The following is a 25,180-nucleotide window of genomic DNA, read 5'->3' as shown; positions in this document are numbered from 1 at the left end:
GCAATGCATCATAGCAAAGACGATTGGCAATGCCCACAAACCCCAGGCATTGCCTGCACAGCTGAGGTGGGATATAACAACCAGGGATTCCCTGGCAATGCATCAGAGCAAAGATGAGTGGCAATGACCACAAACCCCAGGCAATGCCTGAACAGCTGAGGAGGGCTATAACAACCAGGGATTCCATGGCAATGCATCAAAGATAAGATGAGTAGCATCAACCACAGGCCCCCATGCAATGCCTGCACAGCTAAGGATGGATATAACAACCAGGGATTTCCTGCAGATGCATCAGAGCAAAGACGATTGGCAATGACCAGGGAACCCCAGGCAATACCTGCAACAGCTGAGGAGGGATATAACAACCAGAGATTCCCTGGCAATGCATCAGAGCAGAGACGATTGGCAAAGCCCACAAACCGCAGGCAACGCCTGCACAGCTGATGGATTACCTGGCAATGCATCAGAGCAAAGACGAGTGGCAACGACCACAAACCCCAGGCAATGCCTGCACAGCTGATGTGGGATATAACAACCAGGGATTCCCTGGCAATGCATCAGAGCAAAGAGGAGTGTTAACGACCACAAACCCCAGGCATTGCCTGCACAGCTGAGGTGGGATATAACAACCAGGGATTCCCTGGCAATGCATCAAAGATAAGATGAGTAGCAACAACCACAGGCCCCCATGCAATGCCTGCACAGCTAAGGAGGGATGTAAAAAACAGGGATTTCCTGGAGATGCATCAGAGCAAAGATGATTGTCAATGGCCAGGGAACCCCAGGCATTGCCTGCAACAGCTGAGGAGGGATATAACAACCTGAGATTCCCTGGCAATGCATCAGAGCAAAGACGATTGGCAACGCCCACAAACCCCAGGCATTGCCTGCATAGCTGATGTGGGATATAACAACCAGGGATTCCCTGGCAATGATTTAAAGCAAAGGTGAATGGCAACAACCAGGAATCCCCAGGCAAGGCCTGCAGAGCCCGGAGGGATATAACAACCAGGGATTCCCTGGCAATGCATCAGAGCAAAGACGAGTGTCAATGACCACAAACCCCAGGCAATGCCTGCACAGCTGAGGTGGGATATAACAACCAGGGATTACCTGGCAATGCATCAGAGCAAAGACGAGTGGCAACGACCACAAACCCCAGGCAATGCCTGCACAGCTGATGTGGGATATAACAACCAGGCATTCCCTGGCAATGCATCAGAGCAAAGAGGAGTGGCAACAACCACAAACCCCAGGCATTGCCTGCACAGCTGATGTGGGATATAACAACCAGGAATTCCCTGGCAATGCATTAAAGCAAAGGTGAGTGGCAACAACCACAAACCCCAGGCAATACCTGCACAGCTGAGGAGGGATATAACAACCAGGGATTCCCTGGCAATGCATCAGAGCAAAGACGAGTGGCAATGACCATAAATCCCAGGCAATGCCTGCACAGCTGAGGTGGGATATAACAACCAGGGATTCATTCCCTGGCAATGAATCAGAGCAAAGATGAGTAGCAACAACCACAGGCCCCCATGCAATGCCTGCACAGCTAAGGAGGGATATAACAACCAGGGATTTCCTGGCGATGCATCAGAACAAAGACGATTGGCAACGATCAGGGAACCCCAGGCAATGCCTGCAACAGCTGAGGAGGGATATAACAACCAGGGATTCCTAGGCAATGCATCAAAGCAAAGATGAGTGGCAATGACCACAAACCCCAGGCAATGCCTGCACAGCTTAGGAGGGATATAACTAGGGATTCCCTGGCAATCCATTAAAGGAAAGATGAGTGGGAACAACCAGGGACCCCCAGGCAATGCCTACACAGCTGAGGTGGGATATAACAACTAGGGATTCCCTGGCAATGCATCCAAGAAAAGATGAGTGGCAACAACCAGAAATCCCCAGGCAATGTCTGCACAGCTGAGGTGGGATATAACAACTAGGTAATCACTGGCAATGCCTGCACAGCTGAGGAGGGATATAACAGCCAGGGATTATCTGGCAATGTATTAAGGAAAAGATGAGTGACAACAACCAGAGATCCCCAGGGAATGCCTGCACAGCTGAGGTGGGTTATAACAACAGGAGGTTCCCTGGCAATGCATCAAAGCAAAGGTGAGTGGCAACAAGCAGAGACCTCCAGACAATGCCTGCACAGCTGAAGTGGGATATAACAACCAGGGATTCACTGGCAATGCATTAAAGCAACGATGAGTGACAACAACCGGGGAACCCTAGGCAATGCCTGCAACAGCTGAGGTGGGATATAACAACCAGGGATTCCCTGGCAATGCCTCAGAGCAAAGATGAGTGCAACAGCCACACACCCCAGGCAATGCATGCACAGCTGAGGTGGGATATAACAACCAGGAATTCGCTGGCAATGCACCAAGGAAAGGATGAGTGGCAATAAGCAGGGACCCCCAGGCAATGTCTGCACAGCTGAGAAGGGATATTATAAATAGGGAATCACTGGCAATGCCTGCACAGCTGAGGGGGGATATAACAACCAGGGATTCACTGGCAATGCATCAAAGAAGAGTGGCAACAAGCAGACGACCCCAGGCAATGCCCGAGCAGCTGAGGTGGGATATAACAACTAGGGATTCCCTGGCAATGTATTAAAGAAGAGTTACAGCAACCAGGGACCCACAGGCAATGCCTGAGCAGCTGAGGTGGGATATGCCAACCAGGGAATCACTGGCAATGCCTGCACAGCTAAGGTGGGATATAACAACCAGGGATTCACTGGCAATGCATCAAAGAAGAGTTACAACAACCAGGGACCCACAGGCAATGCCTGAGCAGCTGAGGTGGGATATGCCAACTAGGGACCCACAGGCAATGCCTGAGCAGCTGAGGTGGGATATGCCAAACAGGGACCCACTGGCAATGCCTGAGCTGCTGAGGTGGGATATGCCAAACAGGGACCCACGGGCAATGCCTGCACAGCTGATGTGGGATATAACAACCAGGGATTCCCTGGCAATGCATCAGAGCAAAGAGGAGTGTTAACGACCACAAACCCCAGGCATTGCTTGCACAGCTGAGGTGGGATATAACAACCAGGGATTCCCTGGCAATGCATCAAAGATAAGATGAGTAGCAACAACCACAGGCCCCCATGCAATGCCTGCACAGATAAGGAGGGATGTAAAAAACAGGGATTTCCTGGAGATGCATCAGAGCAAAGATGATTGTCAATGGCCAGGGAACCCCAGGCAATGCCTGCAACAGCTGAGGAGGGATATAACAACCTGAGATTCCCTGGCAATGCATCAGAGCAAAGACGATTGGCAACGCCCACAAACCCCAGGCATTGCCTGCATAGCTGATGTGGGATATAACAACCAGGGATTCCCTGGCAATGATTTAAAGCAAAGGTGAATGGCAACAACGAGGAATCCCCAGGCAAGGCCTGCAGAACCCGGAGGGATATAACAACCAGGGATTCCCTGGCAATGCATCAGAGCAAAGACGAGTGTCAATGACCACAAACCCCAGGCAATGCCTGCACAGCTGAGGTGGGATATAACAGCCAGGGATTACCTGGCAATGCATCAGAGCAAAGACGAGTGGCAACGACCACAAACCCCAGGCAATGCCTGCACAGCTGATGTGGGATATAACAACCAGGCATTCCCTGGCAATGCATCAGAGCAAAGAGGAGTGGCAACGACCACAAACCCCAGGCATTACCTGCACAGCTGATGTGGGATATAACAACCAGGAATTCCCTGGCAATGCATTAAAGCAAAGGTGAGTGGCAACAACCACAAACCCCAGGCAATACCTGCACAGCTGAGGAGGGATATAACAACCAGGGATTCCCTGGCAATGCATCAGAGCAAAGACGAGTGGCAATGACCATAAATCCCAGGCAATGCCTGCACAGCTGAGGTGGGATATAACAACCAGGGATTCCCTGGCAATGAATCAGAGCAAAGATGAGTAGCAACAACCACAGGCCCCCATGCAATGCCTGCACAGCTAAGGAGGGATATAACAACCAGGGATTTCCTGGCGATGCATCAGAACAAAGACGATTGGCAACGATCAGGGAACCCCAGGCAATGCCTGCAACAGCTGAGGAGGGATATAACAACCAGGGATTCCTAGGCAATGCATCAAAGCAAAGATGAGTGGCAATGACCACAAACCCCAGGCAATGCCTGCACAGCTTAGGAGGGATATAACTAGGGATTCCCTGGCAATCCATTAAAGGAAAGATGAGTGGGAACAACCAGGGACCCCCAGGCAATGCCTACACAGGTGAGGTGGGATATAACAACTAGGGATTCCCTGGCAATGCATCCAAGAAAAGATGAGTGGCAACAACCAGAAATCCCCAGGCAATGTCTGCACAGCTGAGGTGGGATATAACAACTAGGTAATCACTGGCAATGCCTGCACAGCTGAGGAGGGATATAAAAGCCAGGGATTATCTGGCAATGTATTAAGGAAAAGATGAGTGACAACAACCAGAGATCCCCAGGGAATGCCTGCACAGCTGAGGTGGGTTATAACAACAGGAGGTTCCCTGGCAATGCATCAAAGCAAAGGTGAGTGGCAACAAGCAGAGACCTCCAGACAATGCCTGCACAGCTGAAGTGGGATATAACAACCAGGGATTCACTGGCAATGCATTGAAGCAAAGATGAGTGACAACAACCGGGGAACCCTAGGCAATGCCTGCAACAGCTGAGGTGGGATATAACAACCAGGGATTCCCTGGCAATGCCTCAGAGCAAAGATGAGTGGCAACAGCCACAAACCCCAGGCAATGCATGCACAGCTGAGGTGGGATATAACAACCAGGAATTCGCTGGCAATGCACCAAGGAAAGGATGAGTGGCAATAAGCAGGGACCCCCAGGCAATGTCTGCACAGCTGAGAAGGGATATTATAAATAGGGAATCACTGGCAATGCCTGCACAGTTGAGGGGGGATATAACAACCAGGGATTCACTGGCAATGCATCAAAGAAGAGTGGCAACAACCAGACGACCCCAGGCAATGCCCGAGCAGCTGAGGTGGGATATAACAACTAGGGATTCCCTGGCAATGTATTAAAGAAGAGTTACAGCAACCAGGGACCCACAGGCAATGCCTGAGCAGCTGAGGTGGGATTTGCCAACCAGGGAATCACTGGCAATGCCTGCACAGCTAAGGTGGGATATAACAACCAGGGATTCACTGGCAATGCATCAAAGAAGAGTTACAACAACCAGGGACCCACAGGCAATGCCTGAGCAGCTGAGGTGGGATATGCCAACCAGGGACCCACAGGCAATGCCTGAGCAGCTGAGGTGGGATATGCCAAACAGGGACCCACTGGCAATGGCTGAGCAGCTGAGGTGGGATATGCCAAACAGGGACCACGGGCAATGCCTGAGCAGCTGATGTGGGATATGACAACCAGGGACCCACAGGCAATGCCTGAGCAGCTGTGGTGGGATATGCCAAACAGGTACCCATAGGCAATGCCTGAGCAGCTTAGGTGGGATATGCCAAAAAGGTACCCATAGGCAATGCCTGAGCAGCTGAGGTGGGATATGCCAAACAGGGACCCACAGGCAATGCCCGAGCAGCTGAGGTGGGATATGCCAAACAGGGACCCACAGGCAATGCCTGAGGAGCTGAGGTGGGCTATGCCAAACAGGGACCCACGGGCAATGCCTGAGCAGCTGAGGTGGGATATGACAACCAGGGACCCACAGGCAATGCCCGGGAAGCTGTGGTGGGATATGCCAAACAGGTACCCATAAGCAATGCCTGAGCAGCTGTGGTGGGATATGCCAACCAGGGATCCACAAGGGCAGTGCCTGAGCAGCTAAGGTGGGATATGCCAACCAGGGACCCACAGGCAATGCCTGAGCAGCTGAGGTGGAATATGCCCACAGGCAATGCCTGAGCAGCTGAGGTGGGATATGCCAACCAGGGACCCACAGGCAATGCCTGAGCAGCTGAGGTGGGATATGCCAAGCAGGGACCCACAGGCAATGCCTGAGCAGCTGAGGTGGGATATGCCACGCAGGGACCCATAGGCAATGCCTGAGTAGCTGAGGTGGATTATGCCAAGCAGGAACCCACAGGCAATGCCTGAGCAGCTGAGGTGGGATATGCCAAGCAGGGACCCACAAGCAATGCCTGAGCAGCTGAGGTCGGATATGACAAGCAGGGACCCACGGGCAATGGCTGAGCAGCTGAGGTGGGATATGCGAAGCAGGGACCCACGGGAAATGCCTGAGCAGCTGAGGTGGAATATGCCACGCAGGGACCCACGGGCAATACCTGAGCAGCTGAGGTGGGATATGCCAAGCAGGGACCCACAAGCAATGCCTGAGCAGCTGAGGTCGGATATGACAAGCAGGGACCCACGGGCAATGGCTGAGCAGCTGAGGTGGAATATGCCACGCAGGGACCCAAGGGCAATACCTGAGCAGCTGAGGTGGGTTATGCCAAGCAGGGACCCACGGGCAATGCCTGAGCAGCTGAGGTGGGATATGCCCACAGGCAATGCCTGAGCAGCTGAGGTGGGATATGCCAACCAGGGACCCACAGGCAATGCCTGAGCAGCTGAGGTGGGATATGCCAAGCAGGGACCCACAGGCAATGCCTGAGCAGCTGAGGTGGGATATGCCACGCAGGGACCCACAGGCAATGCCTGAGCAGCTGAGGTGGATTATGCCAAGCAGGAACCCACAGGCAATGCCTGAGCAGCTGAGGTGGGATATGCCAAGCAGGGACCCACAAGCAATGCCTGAGCAGCTGAGGTCGGATATGACAAGCAGGGACCCACGGGCAATGGCTGAGCAGCTGAGGTGGGATATGCGAAGCAGGGACCCACGGGAAATGCCTGAGCAGCTGAGGTGGAATATGCCACGCAGGGACCTACGGGCAATGCCTGAGCAGCTGAGGTGGGATATGCCAAGCAGGGACCTACAAGCAATGCCTGAGCAGCTGAGGTCGGATATGACAAGCAGGGACCCACGGGCAATGGCTGAGCAGCTGAGGTGGAATATGCCACGCAGGGACCCAAGGGCAATACCTGAGCAGCTGAGGTGGGTTATGCCAAGCAGGGACCCACGGGCAATGCCTGAGCAGCTGAGGTGGGATATGCCAAGCAGGGACCCACAGGCAATGCCTGAGCAGCTGAGGTGGGATATGCCAAGCAGGGGCCCACAGGCAATGCCTGAGCAGCTGAGGGCTACTTTCAATATCTATTATAGAGGGTGGTGATAATGATCAGGGGGTCCCAGGAAATGCTGCTCAATAGGGGAGGGCTATAAAGCCCAGAGACTACTTTCTATTTCTATTGTAGAGAGCGCTGATCACCATCAGGTGTGCTCAGTCAATGAAGCACAGCAGAAAAGGGCGATACATGCAGATGTTCATGTGAATGCAGAACAGGGTGGTTTTAACAAATGGGGTTAAGGCACAACATGTAAGATGGAGAGTGATATCTACGAGGGAACCCCATGCCACACAGCACAACATGGAAAGCAACCCAGAGCTGTCACAGGCTTATGCTATTGACAGACTTCTTATTGTGTCGCCCCCCGCGCTCAAAGCCTGTCCACCTCCCCCTCGCCCTGCCACCTGTCTCAGCACCTTCTTTCTCCCTCCCGCTGCCTCCGTCAAGTCCCGCCCCTGAAATCAAAGCACCCGGCTTCTGATGTTTACAAATGGCTGCCAGGGAGAGCGGGTCAGGCCAACTATTGCCCTTAGTCGTCATTGAAAAGGCAGGCTTTCTTCAGACCTAACAGCCTAGGCTAGGGTGCTGTTACCATCCATGTACGCCCTGTGTGGCCCCATGAATGCCTCAATACAAAAGTGAAGTGCTTCGGCTCTGCCTCGTCCTTACTACTTTCCTCACAGGCCCTGACTCCTACATATTCACAACAGGCTACTGGATAAGGCCACCAGACTTCCTACAGGTCCCTAAAGAGCATTCTGCTCAAGAAAACCTCCAACTAATTACCATTTAGGCTTTTCCCTCTGTTCTCCCTCTGTTCTCCCTCTATTCCGCCACCTTTATTCTTTTCCTCGTTCTCCCGCATATCGCAGCCAGGAGTTGTGGTTTCCCATTACCCCTTAGACAAAGACATATTCCTGGAGCAAAGGCTTGGCATTTGAGCTAATTTTCATACCCACAATGCATTGCCCATCCGGCTCTGAACTGAAGGTGAACTTCCAGTGATGGCCACTGGTAGGCGCTGTGCTGTGTGTGAATTGGCTCAAATGACGTAATCTATTTTCACTATTACTGCTATGAAATTGATTGGCGGTAACATCTTGGCCTACACTGGCCATCAATCTTCCAATATCCAACATATTATGTTGCCCTACAATTATCCTATAGATATTCCATGTCACCAATCATCAAAAATGAAGAGTAACTTCCTAATTGGTCTGTGTGTTATGGTATCAGGTGTAGGCAATTCTGGAACTTTAACATTTGCATCTACTAAAATCGAACATCAGGCTTATAATGCCATTCAGATGCTGTACCCTGAAACAGGAGATGACACGCGTGTCACCCGGATTTGCATACATCAGGATTCCAGCTGTCAGAAAGCATGTCCTGCCCTGCTCTCAAATGAACCGTGCCAGAGCCGGCACCACACAGACTCAAAAACATTTTACAGACGAGGCAACAAGATGGAGCAGATGCCTGCTAAATGTGCTTGATTTTATGGTCAAATCGATTCATAAGGAAGAGATTCGGTCAGTCTTGGGAGGATAGCTCAGGGGTGACATGCCCGCCTTGGAAGCAAGACGACGTAGGGCAACATAGGTTCGATCCCCGGTCCCTGCTTATAAACCTCTGGGTATTAAGCGCGTTATAAATAACCAATCATACCATAACCACGTTTCAGACAGGTAGGTACGCAGTCGCCCCTTCCGCTCTGTCACTGACGCAGAACCGGTGAAGGTGACCCCCAACATTCCAGCGGTGGAGTGAAGTAGCTCCAAAAAGAACTCCCTGCTCTGTCAATTATATGGGCATTTTGTTCACTGGGGATCCAGTCTTTTTACCAGATAATTTTCAAAACAAATTTTCTATTGCACTTGGTATTTCTGATTTTTTTCCAGAAACATTCTGGAGGGGCTGTTTGGGTGAGACAAAATGGGATGGTGGAAGGAAGGCGGATGGGGTTCTCCTTCACATTTAGCAGCAAAGGCAAACCTGGCAAAAATATGATATGATAGGTTATTTATAACGTGCCTAATACCCAGAGGTTTCTAAGCACGGACCCAGGGATTGAACCAGTGTTGCTCCGTGTTGTCTTGCTTCAAAGGCGAGCACGTTGCCCTTGAGCTATCCTCCCAAGACAAATATTGCAGTAAACTATTACTGTGGCGAAACCTTTTCCTAAAAGCACATGGAACAGTCTCTCTGTCATACATTCTTCCATTAAATGGTGGTTTCACACTCTGAAAACTGTTATCTGATCTAAAACCTCAATACACCTTTAATTATCAAGTCAGAACTTGTCACCTCGCGTTGCAACATAATTTGTTCAAGTTCACTTTCTGGCCCGATACAGGTCAATTTGTGCTTGGATCTCATACTACAGTAACAGCTGTTATCCAGCACTCCATTCAATGAAATGCTCTATTAATTGGCCCCTCTCATTGCCGGTAACAGTACCATGCCAGTTTATACAGTAAGACTGCTGATAAATGGAAAAGAGCAGGAAGGTAGGAATATCTACAGGAAGGTAGGAATATTGGCAGGAAGGTAGGAATATTGACAGGAAGCGAGGAAGCTAGGAATATTGGCTGGAATGTAGGAATATTGGCAGGAAGGTAGGAATATTGACAGGAAGGTAGGAATATTGACAGGAAGGTAGGAATATTGGCAGGAAGGTAGGAATATTGGCGGGAAAGTAGGAATATTGGCAGGAATTTTGGCTGGAAGGTAGAAATATTGGCTATCAGACCTTTTTTCTGTTTTTATTTCTGTTTTCTGGTTCCCTTCCATCCAGCATGGCAATATCGGGTTATCTTGCATTTTTCGTTATCCGACACTATTGGGTCCTCATGGGTAATCGATGAACACACTTGTTTAGTATAAACAGTTAAATCTCAATTAAAGAGTATGTTTCCTGATGGATTTTATTTTTCAATTGATTGTAGACAGCGTGAAGCGATGCAGAGGAAAGGTCTGCTTTAGATATATTGGAAACTCCCACATTTTATTTTACGCTAACTTCAAGAGGAAACCAGCAATGTTTCCTCCCATCAGTGCAAAAGCATAATGTGGGGCCATTGGTTAATAGAATGTACCAAAGGATGTTAATATCTGTCAATTTAGAGGTGGGGTATACGGTTCTTTCTTGCCGCCACTGCCTGTAAATTAAGATGCTTAAAACCCCATACCATTTTCATGGGAACCACTTGTGTACGAGCGCTTCTGAGAACCCTTCTCATAGGCTAGGTCCTTCCTTCGACGGAGGGAGCGGTCCCTGCCTTCCTTCCGGCATTCTCGGCATCTCCCTGGCCTTCTGAGCGGGGCTCGGCATATCCCTCGCCACCCGTCTCTGGCCGTCAGTGGAAACTATACGAGCCAAGCTCTCGACGATTAATTTCTCCGTCGAGGGTTCTTCTGGCGTCGTGTTTTGCGGTGCTGAGATTTTCTCGCCGACGGCCGCATTCTTATGAGGCACATCGTCTGGCGTTTTGTTGGTAACGCCCTTATCTGAGGGTGACCCAGTCGCTAGTCGCGTCTGCGGTGGCGGGGAGGGCTTGCGGCCCTTACGGTCGCCAGAGATCGCCGGTAGGCCCGGCGTCTCCATTGGCGCTAGGGGTTTCTCCGTCTCTGACGAAGAAGTGCCGTTGGTTGTGTGTTTATGTTTCTTGTGTGTGTCAGTGTTGCAGGGTGTTCATCCCCATAAGTAGGGCGTGAGCCGAACTTGTTGGGGCCGGGGACAGACGCTGAGGAGTGGCTACGCTCCCTAGAGAGGTCTACAACCTCCGAAATGGAGGTAGTGTTATCACTGTCCTCGTCACACTTCGGCGGCGGCGGAGGCGGGTGAGGAATCAGCTCTAGACATAGCGTAGGGTGCCCACCTCTTGACCTTGCGGTCCGTTAAAGTTTTTGGGCGAAGAAGTTTACAGGCCGCACAGTCGTTCTCGTTGTGGTCGAGGGGTAAGCAACGGTTACACTGTTTGTGCTTATCCTTCCATGTGAATTTGCCCTTGCAGCGCGGGAAAAATCTAAAAGGAGTCCTCTCCATAGCTGAGGATACAGTTAAAAGTGATACCGACCCCGAAGGAAAGGGGGTGAAAGAGAAAGGCATTCTTAGAAAGAAACAGTAATGTCCCACGACCCCCACTCTCCCTAATGTTTATTTCGGCGAGGCCGGGCCACGTGTTCGGCAGCGCCGAAGGATCGCCTCCGTCTAAGTCACCGCCATCGAAGTTCTTAATCGGCGGTGAAAACAGCTTTGCCGTTGAAAGAATGGATCAGATGTAATCTTTAAACAAGAACGACCAAGGGTCAAATAAATGTTTTGCAATTTCTCTCTAACGAGCTCCGCATGAAGGCGACCAATATCTGGGTGGAAAAAAACAATCTGAGGGACCTCGACGCGTGAGGGATTGTGGGTACACCGCATGTCACTATAGGGATAGTGTTACAGACACGCCTATGTCGACGTCCCCTTTTCGACTACGAAAAACAAAATGCAATGCAATACTCCGCAGTGACCACTGGATGTCGGACTATGCACAGCATGTGATTCTAAGCAAATTAACAAACATCAGAAATATCAATTTCAATAACCAAGGTAGCTGGAAAGGAAAAGCTCTATTGATACTACACACATCAGCCAGGGCCTGGAAATCCCTCACCTGGAAATCCCTCAGGAAACCAACACTTCCTTTGCCCTGCTGTTCTTATGTGGCTGAGCTTTAAAAATATTCAAGAGCTTCAGACAGCACTCAATTGCACTACCTTCTCCGGGTGTTGTATTGAACCCAGTTGGTGGAAGCATTTCTGCGCAGGAGATGTCCACCTCTCAGCCGCTTGTTGCAGCCTGTACTTTTAATGAAACAGGTTTGCAGACTCCCAGCTAGTCGGTCTGGTGCTGGAGTGGGCGCGTGACACATACACAACTTGGCGGTCACCATTACAAAATCTGGAGTATTTTCTTGTCCAAAAAGGGGCGAATACAGAAGTATAGGATATAATGGTCAGGGCTCAAGTCGAGGGTACACTTGGGTGGACAGAGTCCTCCCACTTGTTTCAGAGAGGACACCTTGATATGCTAATTTCTAGTGACACCACCTCCAGGGCCTAATTCACAGAACGTATTGCAATGGGGTTTTGCCATTATAAAATGCTTTTGTGAATTAGGCCCTTAATTGGCATGTTAATGAGTCCCCCCGCTATTCTTTTTAGGACTTGGCCCATGAAAATGGTAACAGTGAACGTGATACAAGAGTGGCACTAGGCCCGAGCAGCAGCCCCATCTTAGTCTTGGTCCCATGTCACCTTCAAGATTCAGTGCTGAAAAAGGAATCGGCCCTCTCCAGAAACAGTTAAGGCAGTCCATGAAAGATGGACAAGTTGCATCAAATATTTTACCAATTAATGCAGGCATTGAGTGTCATCGTTGGACAAATCCAGTAAACACTTGTGTACGAGCGCAATATAAATAAAATATCAATATCAATATCAATATCTGTGGTGTAAAAGGGAGTTATAGCCCTCCACGGGCCATGCATTGGCTCGCTCGGTAAGTGCATGCCCTCTAAACATTTTGTTCCAGGTTTCCTTTTTCTGTGTACACTTCAATCGTTTACTAATGATCGCATGTGAAAAATTTGTATTCAGTGCCCTATTCACAATCCTACATGCTACGGCTGAGAAACGTCATTGGGTTTGCGGCCGGGATTATATAATACTGTCCAACATTTTGAGGCTCCAAATTCTGAGATCCGGGTCTTTATGTTACACTCTATTGTGTTACTATGTTCTTTTACTGAGCCAAATCACTACTGTAGTAGTTTCACAATGCCGATTCTTGTACGTGGTGTATTGTAGTCCTACAACTATAGCTCACGAAAACCAAAGAGGTCTCACAGCCAATGCAGCGTTTATGTGTGGGATTTATAAAGTGCAAAGGTAGCTGGAAAGTAACAGAGCCGTAAACACAGGGGAACCGCACAGGAGGTAAAAGTAGGGTGCATGGTAGCAGAGAAGCTGGGCTGGGAAGGCGGAGGAGTGTAGGCGAGGGATAAGGGGAGAAGTAGGGTTGAGTGGCGTGATCAGTGACTGGCAGTGGTGGACCGGCCTACAAGCAAACCCTGCAGATTTCATGCGGGCCCCTACACCATAGGTCCCTTTACTGTGGATCTCCTGGTTTTCTGCTCCTCTTTCCCTCTCCCCCATGCACCCCACCCAATTCAGTTCCTTCCCACTCTGCACATCCCCCACATCGCCTCGAAGCGTAGAATCTTCCAGAGCCCGGCCTACCTTTAGAGGTAAAACACTGGGCAGCTTAGTGAAGAAAGTTTGAAACTGGTTGCAGATGGTGGTCCAGAGATTGCTGGGCGTGTCCATAGGCAAAGCTTCCATGAACGTGGCAATGTTCTCCAGGCACCGCAGCATGGCGCCACCTGCTGGTAGGTTCTTCTTATTATTCAGACCCTGGAAAGGAAAGCAGAATTCGAAACATGTCAGCATTACGACAAGAATGTTGGACCGTGATGCTGGCGCACCCAACTGGGAATTTAATTCCCGCCAGATGACATAAGTTGTAGAAATGCTTAAAATGCAGTAAAATTCACATTTAGCAAATGCATTGAAAGCCAAAACAAGGCTGGAGTTCCATTAGTTACAAACTATTAAAGATGCTGTAGGATAACAAGAATGTGCTTATAATTGAAACAACCTGCGCAACTCAAGGAGATGTGTTGGCACCTAATTACCAAAAGAAAATCAAATAGCGTTTTGGTGATGTACAAATCGAGTTTTTGGATACGCAATCAAATTAGATGTGCAGGCACAAAATGTCATTTTTCGGTTATTATGGAGCAGCAGTCATGTGCTGGCCTCTAGTTTTCTAAGTCAAGGCTTTGCATCTCAATGACTGTCCGGCAGATTACTAAATGATTGCTAGGTCCTGAATCTCTCACTGTCACCCGCACCTCTTTAGGAGGTCTCCCAAGGATCACACTTGAATGAATGAATGAATGAATGATAGTTTATTTGTATAGCGCCTATACACACATGTGTTTCAAAGTGCTTCAAGGCAAGGGAGGGAGCAAGGGAAACTACAATGACATTCTCACATGGCCTTCAGACATTAAGAATGTCAAATTTGCTATCGTACTAGACCATGCAACATTTCAGGTAGTGCTGGAGGGGGCGGGGAGACAAACAAGTGCAACTTAGAGATGCTTCTATTATTTACTGCCTTGCTCTGGCAATTAACCTGTTTCTAGGCACTCCTAGGTCTGGCAGGTAGTGAGACCAGGGGGATAACACTTCGAATAGGGCCACTGCATGCTCCGCTGATGGACTGAGCCCCATAGGCCAGGGGATACCCTGCAGGTCCCCCAATGTATGCTTCACTACGGAATCCTCTGACACCTTATGTTGCAGGATCTTTGCTGAGATCCAAAGTCTAATAGAGGAAGGCATTTTTCTGGCCCTGGTGGTGCAGTCCATTGTATGAAACAGCTCTTATCTCTGGCCGAGGGTTCTTGGGGCTCTCCGGGATGATCTCAGTAAGACATGCATTGCTTACCGTAATAGCATTTCTGATGCTTGTGAATCTGCTTAGAATCACATGCTGTGCATATAGTCCAACATCTAGTAATCGCAGTGTATTGCATCTTGTCTTTCGAGGATCGAAAGGGGATGTCGACATGGGCGTGCTTGTAACACTGGCATCGCTCACAATCTTGGGCAACAGGATTTCCCACTGACGGAAATCGGGATGAATGGGGGTCTCTGATTGTGAACGTCATGGAGGTGTACTAGTACTTCAAAGCTATCCAGAGCCAGGGTCCACAGTGTCTCTCAGAGGGGAGCTACAAATGGAAGTTTTTTAAGTGTATTCCCACCTCAGGTTCCCAGCTCTATCTTCAGATCGAAAACATGTTGCTGTCCTGCCCAATCAGCAATGGGTCTGTCACTCAATGCAGCCAAGTGGCATGTTACTAAGTAACATCCATTCTCCAAACTATCCTCTTACTGTCTGCCTCAAACTCCTGCCATTTGCTGGTCCATTCCTCATCTCCCTATTCCAGGGCTCTGCAATCTATTGCTCGCTGGATGTTTTGGACTACAACTCTTGTGATCATTCACCATTGACTAAGCTAGCTAAGGATAAAGGGAGTTGTAGTCCAAAACATCTGAAGAGCCAAAGGTTGCAGGTCCCTGCCCTATTCGAAGACAACTTGTGGGTTGGAGCAGTCTCCGCCCCCCTTTGCACTTTCCTTATGCCTATAAGGAAGGTCTAGGCTAGCATCATGTGTTAGTTGTCTTTTCTTTCTCTCCTCCACTCCTTCCTCTTTCTGCATGTCAATAACAACTCCTCCTATCATCTTAGATCTTCCAGCTTTTTCCACTTCTGCCCCTCCTTGTCCCCCTCTAACCTTCTCCAACTGATCTTGCTTGACCTCTTCCTCCCACACTTTCACCTCCTTCAACCTCTCCTGCTTCAACACCTCCTCCTCCTCTTCCTTCACCCCATTCCACCTCTCCTGCTCCACCGCTTTCTGCTCCTGCACCTACGCTTACTCCGCCGCTCTGCTGCACGTTGTTCTGCTACTCTATGCTCCCACACCACAACCCTGATTGCTCACTCTTTAATGCCTCTTCATCCCCACCCACTGGGCCTGTTTTCCCCCAATGCTCTGCACCAAAGTTTGATCATAGTTTCCTTCCATGGATTGGCAGGAGCAGAAGTGTACTCTGGATACAGGTGTGTTTGGTTTCTTTTCTTGATCTTGCCCGGAATTGTGGGCAGAGCCATTAAAAGGCTGGTAGGCCATTTTGCTTTTGTAGACTTTGCACATGCACGCCAAAGCCCTCATACTAGTTCCCATACTAGTTCCCATGAGCGGTGCAGTGAAGACATATTTCTTTGCTGTGTTGTCTGTTCTTTAGGGATACATGTAGCAAGCATGTTTCTAAGCGGTTCTGTACCACTTAAACTCACCTTGTTGCAACAGTGAGGACCACTACGGCCACGTGACAACCCCCTGCCGGCCAGCTCTCGTGCTTCAGACGGTACCATGGGATCTTCCCCATACAGTCTCCAAATCGCTTATCATGTGGTGAAGCCAGACCCTGGTGTCGCCCCACATGCACCCAACGGGTCAGACCCAGGACATCGTCACAGCTCCCATTGGTCGGACCAAAGTGGGATTCTGTATGGTAGATGGGATCCCATTATGTGGATTCCTGCACTCGTAACCATCAATCCTGGTGTGTTTTGCCTTATTTACATGCCAATCACGAGGGAAAAGTTCTTCGACACTCTTGTCCCGCATGAGGAACAAATTCAGTCCGAAGGAATCACTCACAAATTTACTGTGCATTTATATTGTGTACGTAACATAACAGTATAATCAAATAATTGTCCTTTAAGGCCATATCAAAATGGCGGACTTCAAATGGCATTTCAGTAGCACGGTTGGAATCTTAGCAAGTGATAAAGATCCAAAGCAGATTGATTGACAGCCACACATGTCCATCTACATGTTATAGGTATATAGCGCTTGCCTCGTCCCTAGACAATGGGAACATACAATGCTCGCGGCGAGTCAGAAATCACAATGGCCGCCTCTTTGCACCGCCACCTTACCTCCAGGAGCTGACTCAGTGCCGCGATGGAACTCAGCTCATTGAAGTCCATCAGAGAGGAGGCCAGCGTCCGTAAAAAGCTTCCATCTGGGAAGGAAAAGAGCACTGTCAGCACGTATTCCATATGGCGCAGAGCGACGCTTGAGCGCAACCCATTTCGGGACGCCGCATTACCTTTGATATTGCTCTGGAAAAGCTGCGGGAGGATCCCGTTGGGAGCCAGCTGATGGAAAATGCAGCGGAGGAATTGCTTTGCCACCCCGGCGGCGTTTCCAGGAATCATCATGCTTCGTTAAAAATAAGAACAAATATAAGTGTATGTTATTTCCAAAGTGGTGACCCATAGGTTTTAACTCAAATCTCATTAAGTAGAAGGAAACAAGTGCTAACTCACTGCAGCAATACCCCCAAATTATTCCAATGTCTCCTGCTTCTAGGGAACAAGGTGATAAAGATGGAACTGACCGGAAGGTCCTCTGCGGAGTCAACGATTAGAACCCCTTTCAAGGCACTGGTGTTAAGTTGATAGAGTTTAGCAAAGATACTAACTGGCCACCTGGTGGCAGAAAGATAATTCCAAGGGTCTAAAGAGGAAAAGATTTCTGGGTCTGAAAGACGAGAAGAGTACAGATGAGAATGTTTCGAAGTCACATACACTTCCGGAAAGCCATTGAAAAAACCTGGCTTACAAAATGGCGGATGTTTAAGCTCAATGCACATGATCCAGCCAACTTGCCAGACTCTTTGAGGACAACCTTGTGAATATTTATTTTTTAAAACCTATTGCCTATGTTATATTTTTTTGAAACTGTTAACCTGCAAATCTCTTTGTAAAGAATTTTGGGTCAAAAGAATCAAGGAAATCGATAGCAGCTAAAGTTGGCCACCACATCCTGTCTGCCCATAGGCGTCCGGCCCTGGGCTCAAAGAGTTGGGCTGGGAGGATAGCTCAGGGGCAAAGCGTTTGTCTTGGAAGCAAGACAACGCATAGCAACACAGGTTTGAATCCCGGTCTCGCGCTCAGAAACTGGTCTCCGGTATTAACTGCATGATGAAAGAAGAATCAGGTGTGCTCTAGACCATAAGTATTGGCCAGAAGACTGCAATGGTAGCTGCCATGACAGACATGGTGGCCATCAATGCTACATTGGTTCCTGTGAACTGCAGCCTCCTTTCTCCAGGTGCAGTAAAAGCAGGCACAGTTTCTGGAAATTAAGCTGCTCCAGCAGCATCAGAATACTGTCCCTCACCATACACAGAATCCTATCACTCCCATACTCAGAATCCTATCACTCCCATACTCAGAATCCTATCACTTCCACAATTGAAGGGTGCGCATGAGGAGGAAGGGGCAACATGCATCACTCTGCCCCTTCAATTCATATCTACCCTTTGGGGATGAGACCCCACTAATCTTCCATTAATGATCTAAAGTCATTCGTAAACTAGTACCTCAACATGAGTGCTTTTAGGACAGCAGTGGCAATCTGACATGCAGAGCAATATCCTGTGTACTGCATATTAATTTCCCTCTCAAAACAATTGCAAGGGCATATTTGCACATTGATTTGACCACACCCTTTCCTACTGCACATATCCCTTTAGCCATATAGCTATTTCTAGTGCTTCTGGAAGGAAGCAGCAAAGAACACCCCACACATCTCTAGTAGCAAGATGAAAACCTGGGGGACATGTTAAAAAATGTGTAATATTTACCTTTCTGCTTGATTAGAAAAACTGGTACTTGATGCCAATCTAGAGAAAAAGAACATTGATCAATATTTCACACACAAGGTACACATTCAAAATAGTGATGAGATCACTGGTACGAGTATTGTTTTGAAACATCAAATGGCAATCGTTTTTGACCTCCTCTCGGCCAATCAGAATCTTCAGAGGGAAGTCAATAACTGCTGGTATTGACTGCAGTCTAAACACTCTGGGCCTCATTACAATAGTGGCGGTAAAGTGATAACAGCGCCGGTAGTGCTGCCGGCGCCGTTACCACTGTACAGCCACATTATGAGTTCTGCTCGCGGGTGCCGCTCTGCACGCCTGGTCAGACCAGGCGTGCAGAGCGGCACCTGCGAGCAGAGCAGGATGGTAGCAGCGGTACCGTTATGAACGGTACCGCGGGTACCATCCTCCTCATTATCATTGAGCCCTATGGGGGCTGAAATGGGAATGGGGACGTACCGTCTCCAGGTCCTGCGCAAGGGGAATTACCGGGCCCGCCGAGTTCGGAATGGCCCGGTAATTCCCCTTTCGCGGGACCCAGAGCCAGACCAGAGTTTGGGGGTAGCCATGCTGGTAGAAACGGGTTGGCTACCTCCAACCTCGTAATGAGGCCCTCTGACTTCATAACTAGACAGGAAACAAATAAGGCAATTTCCTGGCAAGATGCCTTTCAACAAGACACTTCCTCTCTAGGAGAACCTTTTTTTTCACTGCAACTTCCTATTTATCACACCAACGAAAAAGCCAAAACACAGGAAAATGCTTTCCCTTTCTAATAGAGAAACTGTTTACTTTTACACGCCCCCTTATGGAGGCTTACCTTAAACACGCTCCAGTTTAACCAAGTTTGCAATTGAAATGCTTAGTGTATGAAGACAAGCTTGTGATATAAATACTACAAAATATAACGACCTTTAATTTACTAACTCTGTTTGTCCTGTCTAGTTATTAAACTAACACTGTTTACTTCAGCACCAAAGCTTCAAAACATGTTTTGCTTCTACTATTAACCAATGAATAAATAAATATGCTAATAAACTTATAGACCAGAGGGGACATTATCCTCTGATAATGACCCCTTCCACTCTCTCTATAAGTCTATATTAATTTTCAGTATCTACGTCTGAAAGAAATGTGTCAACTTGGCTCTGAACATTAAATTATATGAGACACAAAAATAAGTATAGATTGTGGGACGCGTTACAAACCAAGGCCTTCCACACATGTTCTTCAGCAGGGGACGGCCTATTGGTAGTGTAAGTTCAAAGCTACCATTATTTAAACCCTTGCAGCCTCACACAGTTTTGAAACACTGCAATGCAAGTTGCATCAGAGTGTGGGTGCTTGTCTGCACTCAATCACTACTGAAATATATATTTTTTTATTTAATGTGTTTTATTTGAAAAAACCTTTCACATATCATGCAAATAGACTAAAGCAACAGATCAAATAAATCAACATAATACAGCATTAATAGAATATACATGATAATCATCCTATAAAAGACTTTACACCAAACATAGCCTTTACACATACAACGGGCCTCATTACGACCCTGGCGGTACGGGGTAAACGGCTCCGTAAAAAGGTGCCGGCGCCGTTTACCCGTACCGCCTCATTAGGAGGGCCCCTTGGGGGCCCAGGAAGCAACGCCTGTTTAAACCGGGTGTGCTTACTGGGTCCCGCGAGGGGAAGAGGGAGCAAACAACGGGCCAACTCGTAATGGCCCGTTGTTTGCTCCCTCTCCCATTCCCATTCAGCCCTATCGGGGCTGAAATGGGAATGGGGAAGGACCGGGTCCTGGTCCTTGGAGGGAGGAATTACCGGGCCTTCCAAACTCGGAATGGCCCGGTTATTCCTCATTCTGAGGACCCGGACGCGATTTCGGCGGCAGCCATGCCGCCAATAGCGGCATGGCTACCGCCGAACTCGTAATGAGGGCCATATCTCTCTCACCCGTTTCCTTTGTGCAGTAGTAAATAGGCTACTGTAAACATCCAGCCGTTCATTCTATCCCTCACCTGTAACCACACATGATATATGGCTAAATGTACAGGCTTATTATCAGAGTTTACACAACACCACCAAAATTCATCATTCCTCATAATGTCCAGATTGTCCACATACTTTCCCAAATTACACATCTAGAGGGGACCGTTAGCAGAGCACTGGGTGGGAACATGTTGAGGCGTTTCTAGAACATTCTGCAATTTACACATACAGCAAATTCTTTCTTCCCATGGAATGCCAAGTCCCGGTCCTGTATTACTTCAGACCGGTCATTTATTTACCCTCAGTAATGGTATAAATCTCCGCAGTGCAGGGCAGCTACACAGCTTTGCATGATATTGCGGGACCGTAAATGTGTGCATTAGATGAATAGTTCCTCTCCCTTGTGTTAGCTTGGATAGGTGATCGAAGTTAGCCGTCCAATCCCGGGCCACCAGATTTTGTGTACATTTTTTTTCTCTGAGCTTAAAATTCCTCCTCCCAGTTTGGGGTCCATTCCATCTCCTTGAAGGAGCTATGTACAAGTTTAGCAAATGGATCCCCACTTTCACTGGTGGCTAAAATTCCAAACAAGTTCATGGCAGGGCACGGAAGGTCGGTCCTAGATTCTATATATAGTAAACATCTTCTCTTTGGGTCCACGGCTGGGAGGGAAGTCAATCCTAGTTCTAATCTAATTAACTCAATCGGGACGCACATAGGAAGCCCCAGCATACTTTTCCAAAACGTCCCTTCCACAGCCTTCAACCAGCCAAAATTACGCATGCAGAGGGCCGGTAAACCATACAGCCTGGTGGCGCATAGACATTGCTGTACCATGCGCATTCCTGTATGTTTCCCAGTCATGGCCGCAAGCGCAACTGCTTTCCTTTTCTTGTCGGCTATTATGGGTGCGTAGTCTCCCTTAGTGTCGGCGGTATTAGCCCTACTGCCGAACTCCCCGGCGCTAGTAGCGCCAGATCACGAGTTCGGCAGTAATGTTAATCCCCATTCCCCATTGAGCCCATTCGGGAATGCCCCATTCCCCATTGGGCTCAATGGGGAATTTTCACGCTCTTACCGCCAGCGGATTTCCTGCCGGCGGTAATAGCGTACATTTTCAGCAGATTTCCCCCAGCTCAGAGCTGGGGCGAAATCCGCCAAAGTCCTGATTTGGCGGACCCTTAAATCTGGCAGTAATAGCGCTACCGCCGGATTTAAGGGTTACCGCCAAAGTCGTGATCAGGCCCATATTTCTAAACCGAGATGTTTGTACTCGCTCACCTTCTCGATGCCTATAGCCATCACATCTATCTTAGGTGTTTACAAAGTTATGTGTGCAAACTGTATTATCTTGTTTTTTTCCAAATTAAGGGTTACACCGTTCTGCCCAACATACAGGACAGGGCCTGTAGTGGGTGTCTCAGCCCTTTGTAACTGTGATCACAGATTATTACATCATCAGCATACATTATGCAAATTACTTTTTCATCACCTAACCTCTGGGGGCTGTTATCTGCCTTTTCCAAGAACCCTGAGCAAATCCGCCAGGTAAATGTTCAGCAGAATGGGCACCAACGTACACCCCTGCTTCACCTCATATTAGTGGGAATAGGTTGTGTGTCGGCGCCCCTGCTGTCCAACCTAACCTGGACCGTAGTGTCCTCGTGGAGGCCACGGATCGCCCGTACTAAGTCCTCCGAACACTGGGATGCTTCAATCTTTTGCCACAGACAATCACAGTCTACCATGTCGAAGGCGCATTAAATTCTACGCGCGAAACATACAGATCTGGGCTCCCTTTTACCTTGGTCTTCCTTATCACTGAAATATAAACTGTAGTGTGCTGCCTTTGAGAAGAATCTACATGCATGTAGATTTTATGCAAATTCAAAGATTCATAGCCCAATGACACCATCTGTCAAAATGAGCTGAAGAAATTAACGGTGAGAATCCGAGATGGGGAGTTAAATGGTGAGGATTGATGTGGTGAGATAAATGATGAGGATCAGAGAAGGAGAAGTAAATGGTGAGGATTGAAGCGGTGAGATAAATGATGAGGATCAGAGAAGGAGAAGTAAATGGTGAGGATTGAAGCAGTGAGATAAATAATGAGGATCAGAGAAGAAGAAGTAAATGGTGAGGATTGAAACGGTGAGATAAATGATGAGTATCAGAGAAGGAGAAGTAAATGGTGAGGATTGAAGCGGTGAGATAAATGATGAGGATCAGAGAAGGAGAGGTAAATGGTGAGGATTGAACCAGTGAGATAAATAATGAGGATCAGAGAAGGAGAAGTAAATGGTGAGGATTGAAACGGTGAGATAAATTATGAGTATCAGAGAAGGAGAAGTAAATGGTGAGGATTGAAGCAGTGAGATAAATGATGAGGATCAGAGAAGAAGAAGTAAATGGTGGGAATTGAAGCGGTGAGATAAATGATGAGGATCAGAGAAGGAGAAGTAAATGGTGAGGATCGAAGAGGTTACACTATGTTACCGAGGATTTGTCTAGTCATTTACATGACCTAATGGAGCCGATGGTCTTTTCGTCTGATTGCCGAGTTCTTTAGCTGAGGTGTATCTGAGGGTTGGTGATGGGGTGTCGAGAAGAAGGGGAAAAACAAATAAACCACCCCATCCATCACCCATGATTACAAACAGTGCCCCAAATAAGATCTGGAAGTGAGAGTATTTTACTCACTATTTTTTAAAGTTGGGAGTAAAGGGATTTTTAGGGAGTAAAAACGGATGTCCAATTCACAATGGGAGTATTTTTTTATTGGGTAAAAATATGTTTTAACTGGAATTTTTTTAATTTTTATTATTTCTTTGCACCTAGTTATTCATATACATTAAAAGATACATGTTTACTTCTTCCAAACATGCAGTAATAATAGTTTGTTCCTGTGGTGCTATGTACACGAGGGATCCAAATATATCCATGGAGACCATGTGGGTGAAAACATGGGCACAGGGTCGTATGTGTCTGTTTCCTATTTTTTGTTGGGAGTATTTTTACTCCCTGTTTTTTTGGGAGTATTTGTCTATGTTTGGGGAGTAAATTTGGCGGATGCACCCCTTATCTGTAGGGCTGAGTATGAGTTTGAAAGTGGTGGGACCTGGCAGGTGGGAGAGACCGAGTGGATCTCCTTGTCACCTCCGACTCTGGGATGAAGTCTTGTTTGTGCATCTGTGCCTGCATCCAGCCCAGTTCCTTGAAAGTGTGTCGTGGTGCGTCTCAGTGTGGTCGGAGCCATTCCTTGGCAACAAGGGACAGACATTGCAGAATGGTAAATATTTAACATACACACAAAATCCTGTTCGTAGTGATGCATGTTTCCCACTATGGGACATGTGAGGGGCTACTCACCTCCTAGCACGGGCACAGAATTCAGACCATGGAGTAGCTGCTCAACATTGTGCCCTACCCCTGCTGACAGGGCAGCCACTGCCCACTGACACATACAGGGCCTGGTTTGCGTGCACCAGGTGACCCTCCTGCACCCACCCTCTGAAGAGGCCCCTAGGATCCGCCAAGGAAAGTTGAGAATGCCAGAAATGACCTCCACCAAGCTCCATGGGGAGCCCTCAAGCCTCGTCAAAGTATGGAGGCTCTTTGAAATCGCACTCACGAAGTGGCGGGTGACCCCACTACTCCCTGAGTGCAATTAGTATTAGAAGCCCAGGCCCACACTTGTTAAATGTGTCCCTGCACTCCTGACCAAGGCAGTACTTCTGCAACTCCACCACACAGGCTGTAAGGCAGGTGGAGGCATATTTTGCCAGTGCCTGATGCAAAGTCTTGGCGGCACAGTAAAATTAAATGCAGCCCCGTGGCTTTTCGGTAGCATAACAAACGTCCTTTCCATCTGCAACCACTGGGTCTACAAGAACAATGGGCCTCATTATGAGTACAGCGGTGCAGTAAAAAGTGGCAATAAAGTGGCTGTATTTCTCTTACTACTCCTTTACTTCCTCATTAACTCACTGCTGTACATTGAGCTTTGGTGTTCAGGTGGAAGATTCCACCTTAACTTCAAACCCGTCAGTTTATTGCATGGTATTACCGCTCTTGGAAAATCTGCCAAAATTCCCATATAGTTCTATGGACTCCAGAATGGGGACTAACACCACCTGGTCGCAGCTCATAATGCCTTCATAAATCCACGGGAATAAGTGGCCGTTACCACCAATTTACAGCCAAACTCGTAAGGAGGCCCACAGTTTTTATTACCAGTGACTGCGATAACTTTATTAAATGTTAAGTCAGAGAGAGGCCCCAGCACCTACCTTCCCACGGACTGCATGATATCCAGGAGCAGGGGGGCAGCCAAATCGGGGCTCAGGTGTATAAAGGTAGAGAGCACCACTACGGCAAGACCTAGTGTTTCCTCGTCGTATTCCTCGAGAATCGCCCCGCAGTCATGGCACCTGCAACAGACACGAATATCCATGAAAATGCCCTCTATCACTTGGTCTGGCTTATGCACTAGCCAGGACACCACAAAGACTGCTCAACAAAAGTATATTATCTAAAGAGATCAATAGGAACTCAGCTCTAGCAGACATCTTGCATGTTTGAGTAGACTTTTTATCGTCCCGGTTG

At 48.2% G+C, this 25,180-nt stretch overlaps 1 protein-coding gene across 9 annotated transcripts in view; it reads right to left on the bottom strand.

Moving 5' to 3' along the window:
- UNC79 (unc-79 homolog, NALCN channel complex subunit) overlaps window positions 1-25,180 on the bottom strand; it is a 538,994-nt gene that overhangs the window by 112,339 nt on the left and 401,475 nt on the right. For all 9 annotated transcript variants that reach the window (XM_069637971.1, XM_069637972.1, XM_069637973.1 and 6 more), the window contains 5 exons: window positions 24,865-25,005; window positions 18,563-18,601; window positions 17,021-17,133; window positions 16,848-16,933; window positions 13,505-13,678 (listed from right to left, as the gene is read on the bottom strand). In XM_069637971.1, coding sequence (XP_069494072.1) covers window positions 13,505-13,678; window positions 16,848-16,933; window positions 17,021-17,133; window positions 18,563-18,601; window positions 24,865-25,005 — 553 coding nt within the window. The remainder of the gene's footprint in view (window positions 1-13,504; window positions 13,679-16,847; window positions 16,934-17,020; window positions 17,134-18,562; window positions 18,602-24,864; window positions 25,006-25,180) is intronic.

This window comes from Ambystoma mexicanum, chromosome 14, assembly GCF_040938575.1.
Source record: "Ambystoma mexicanum isolate Mex_15411 chromosome 14, UKY_AmexF1_1, whole genome shotgun sequence".
NCBI lineage: Eukaryota > Metazoa > Chordata > Amphibia > Caudata > Ambystomatidae > Ambystoma > Ambystoma mexicanum.
This window is presented reverse-complemented; position numbering and strand designations above follow the sequence as displayed.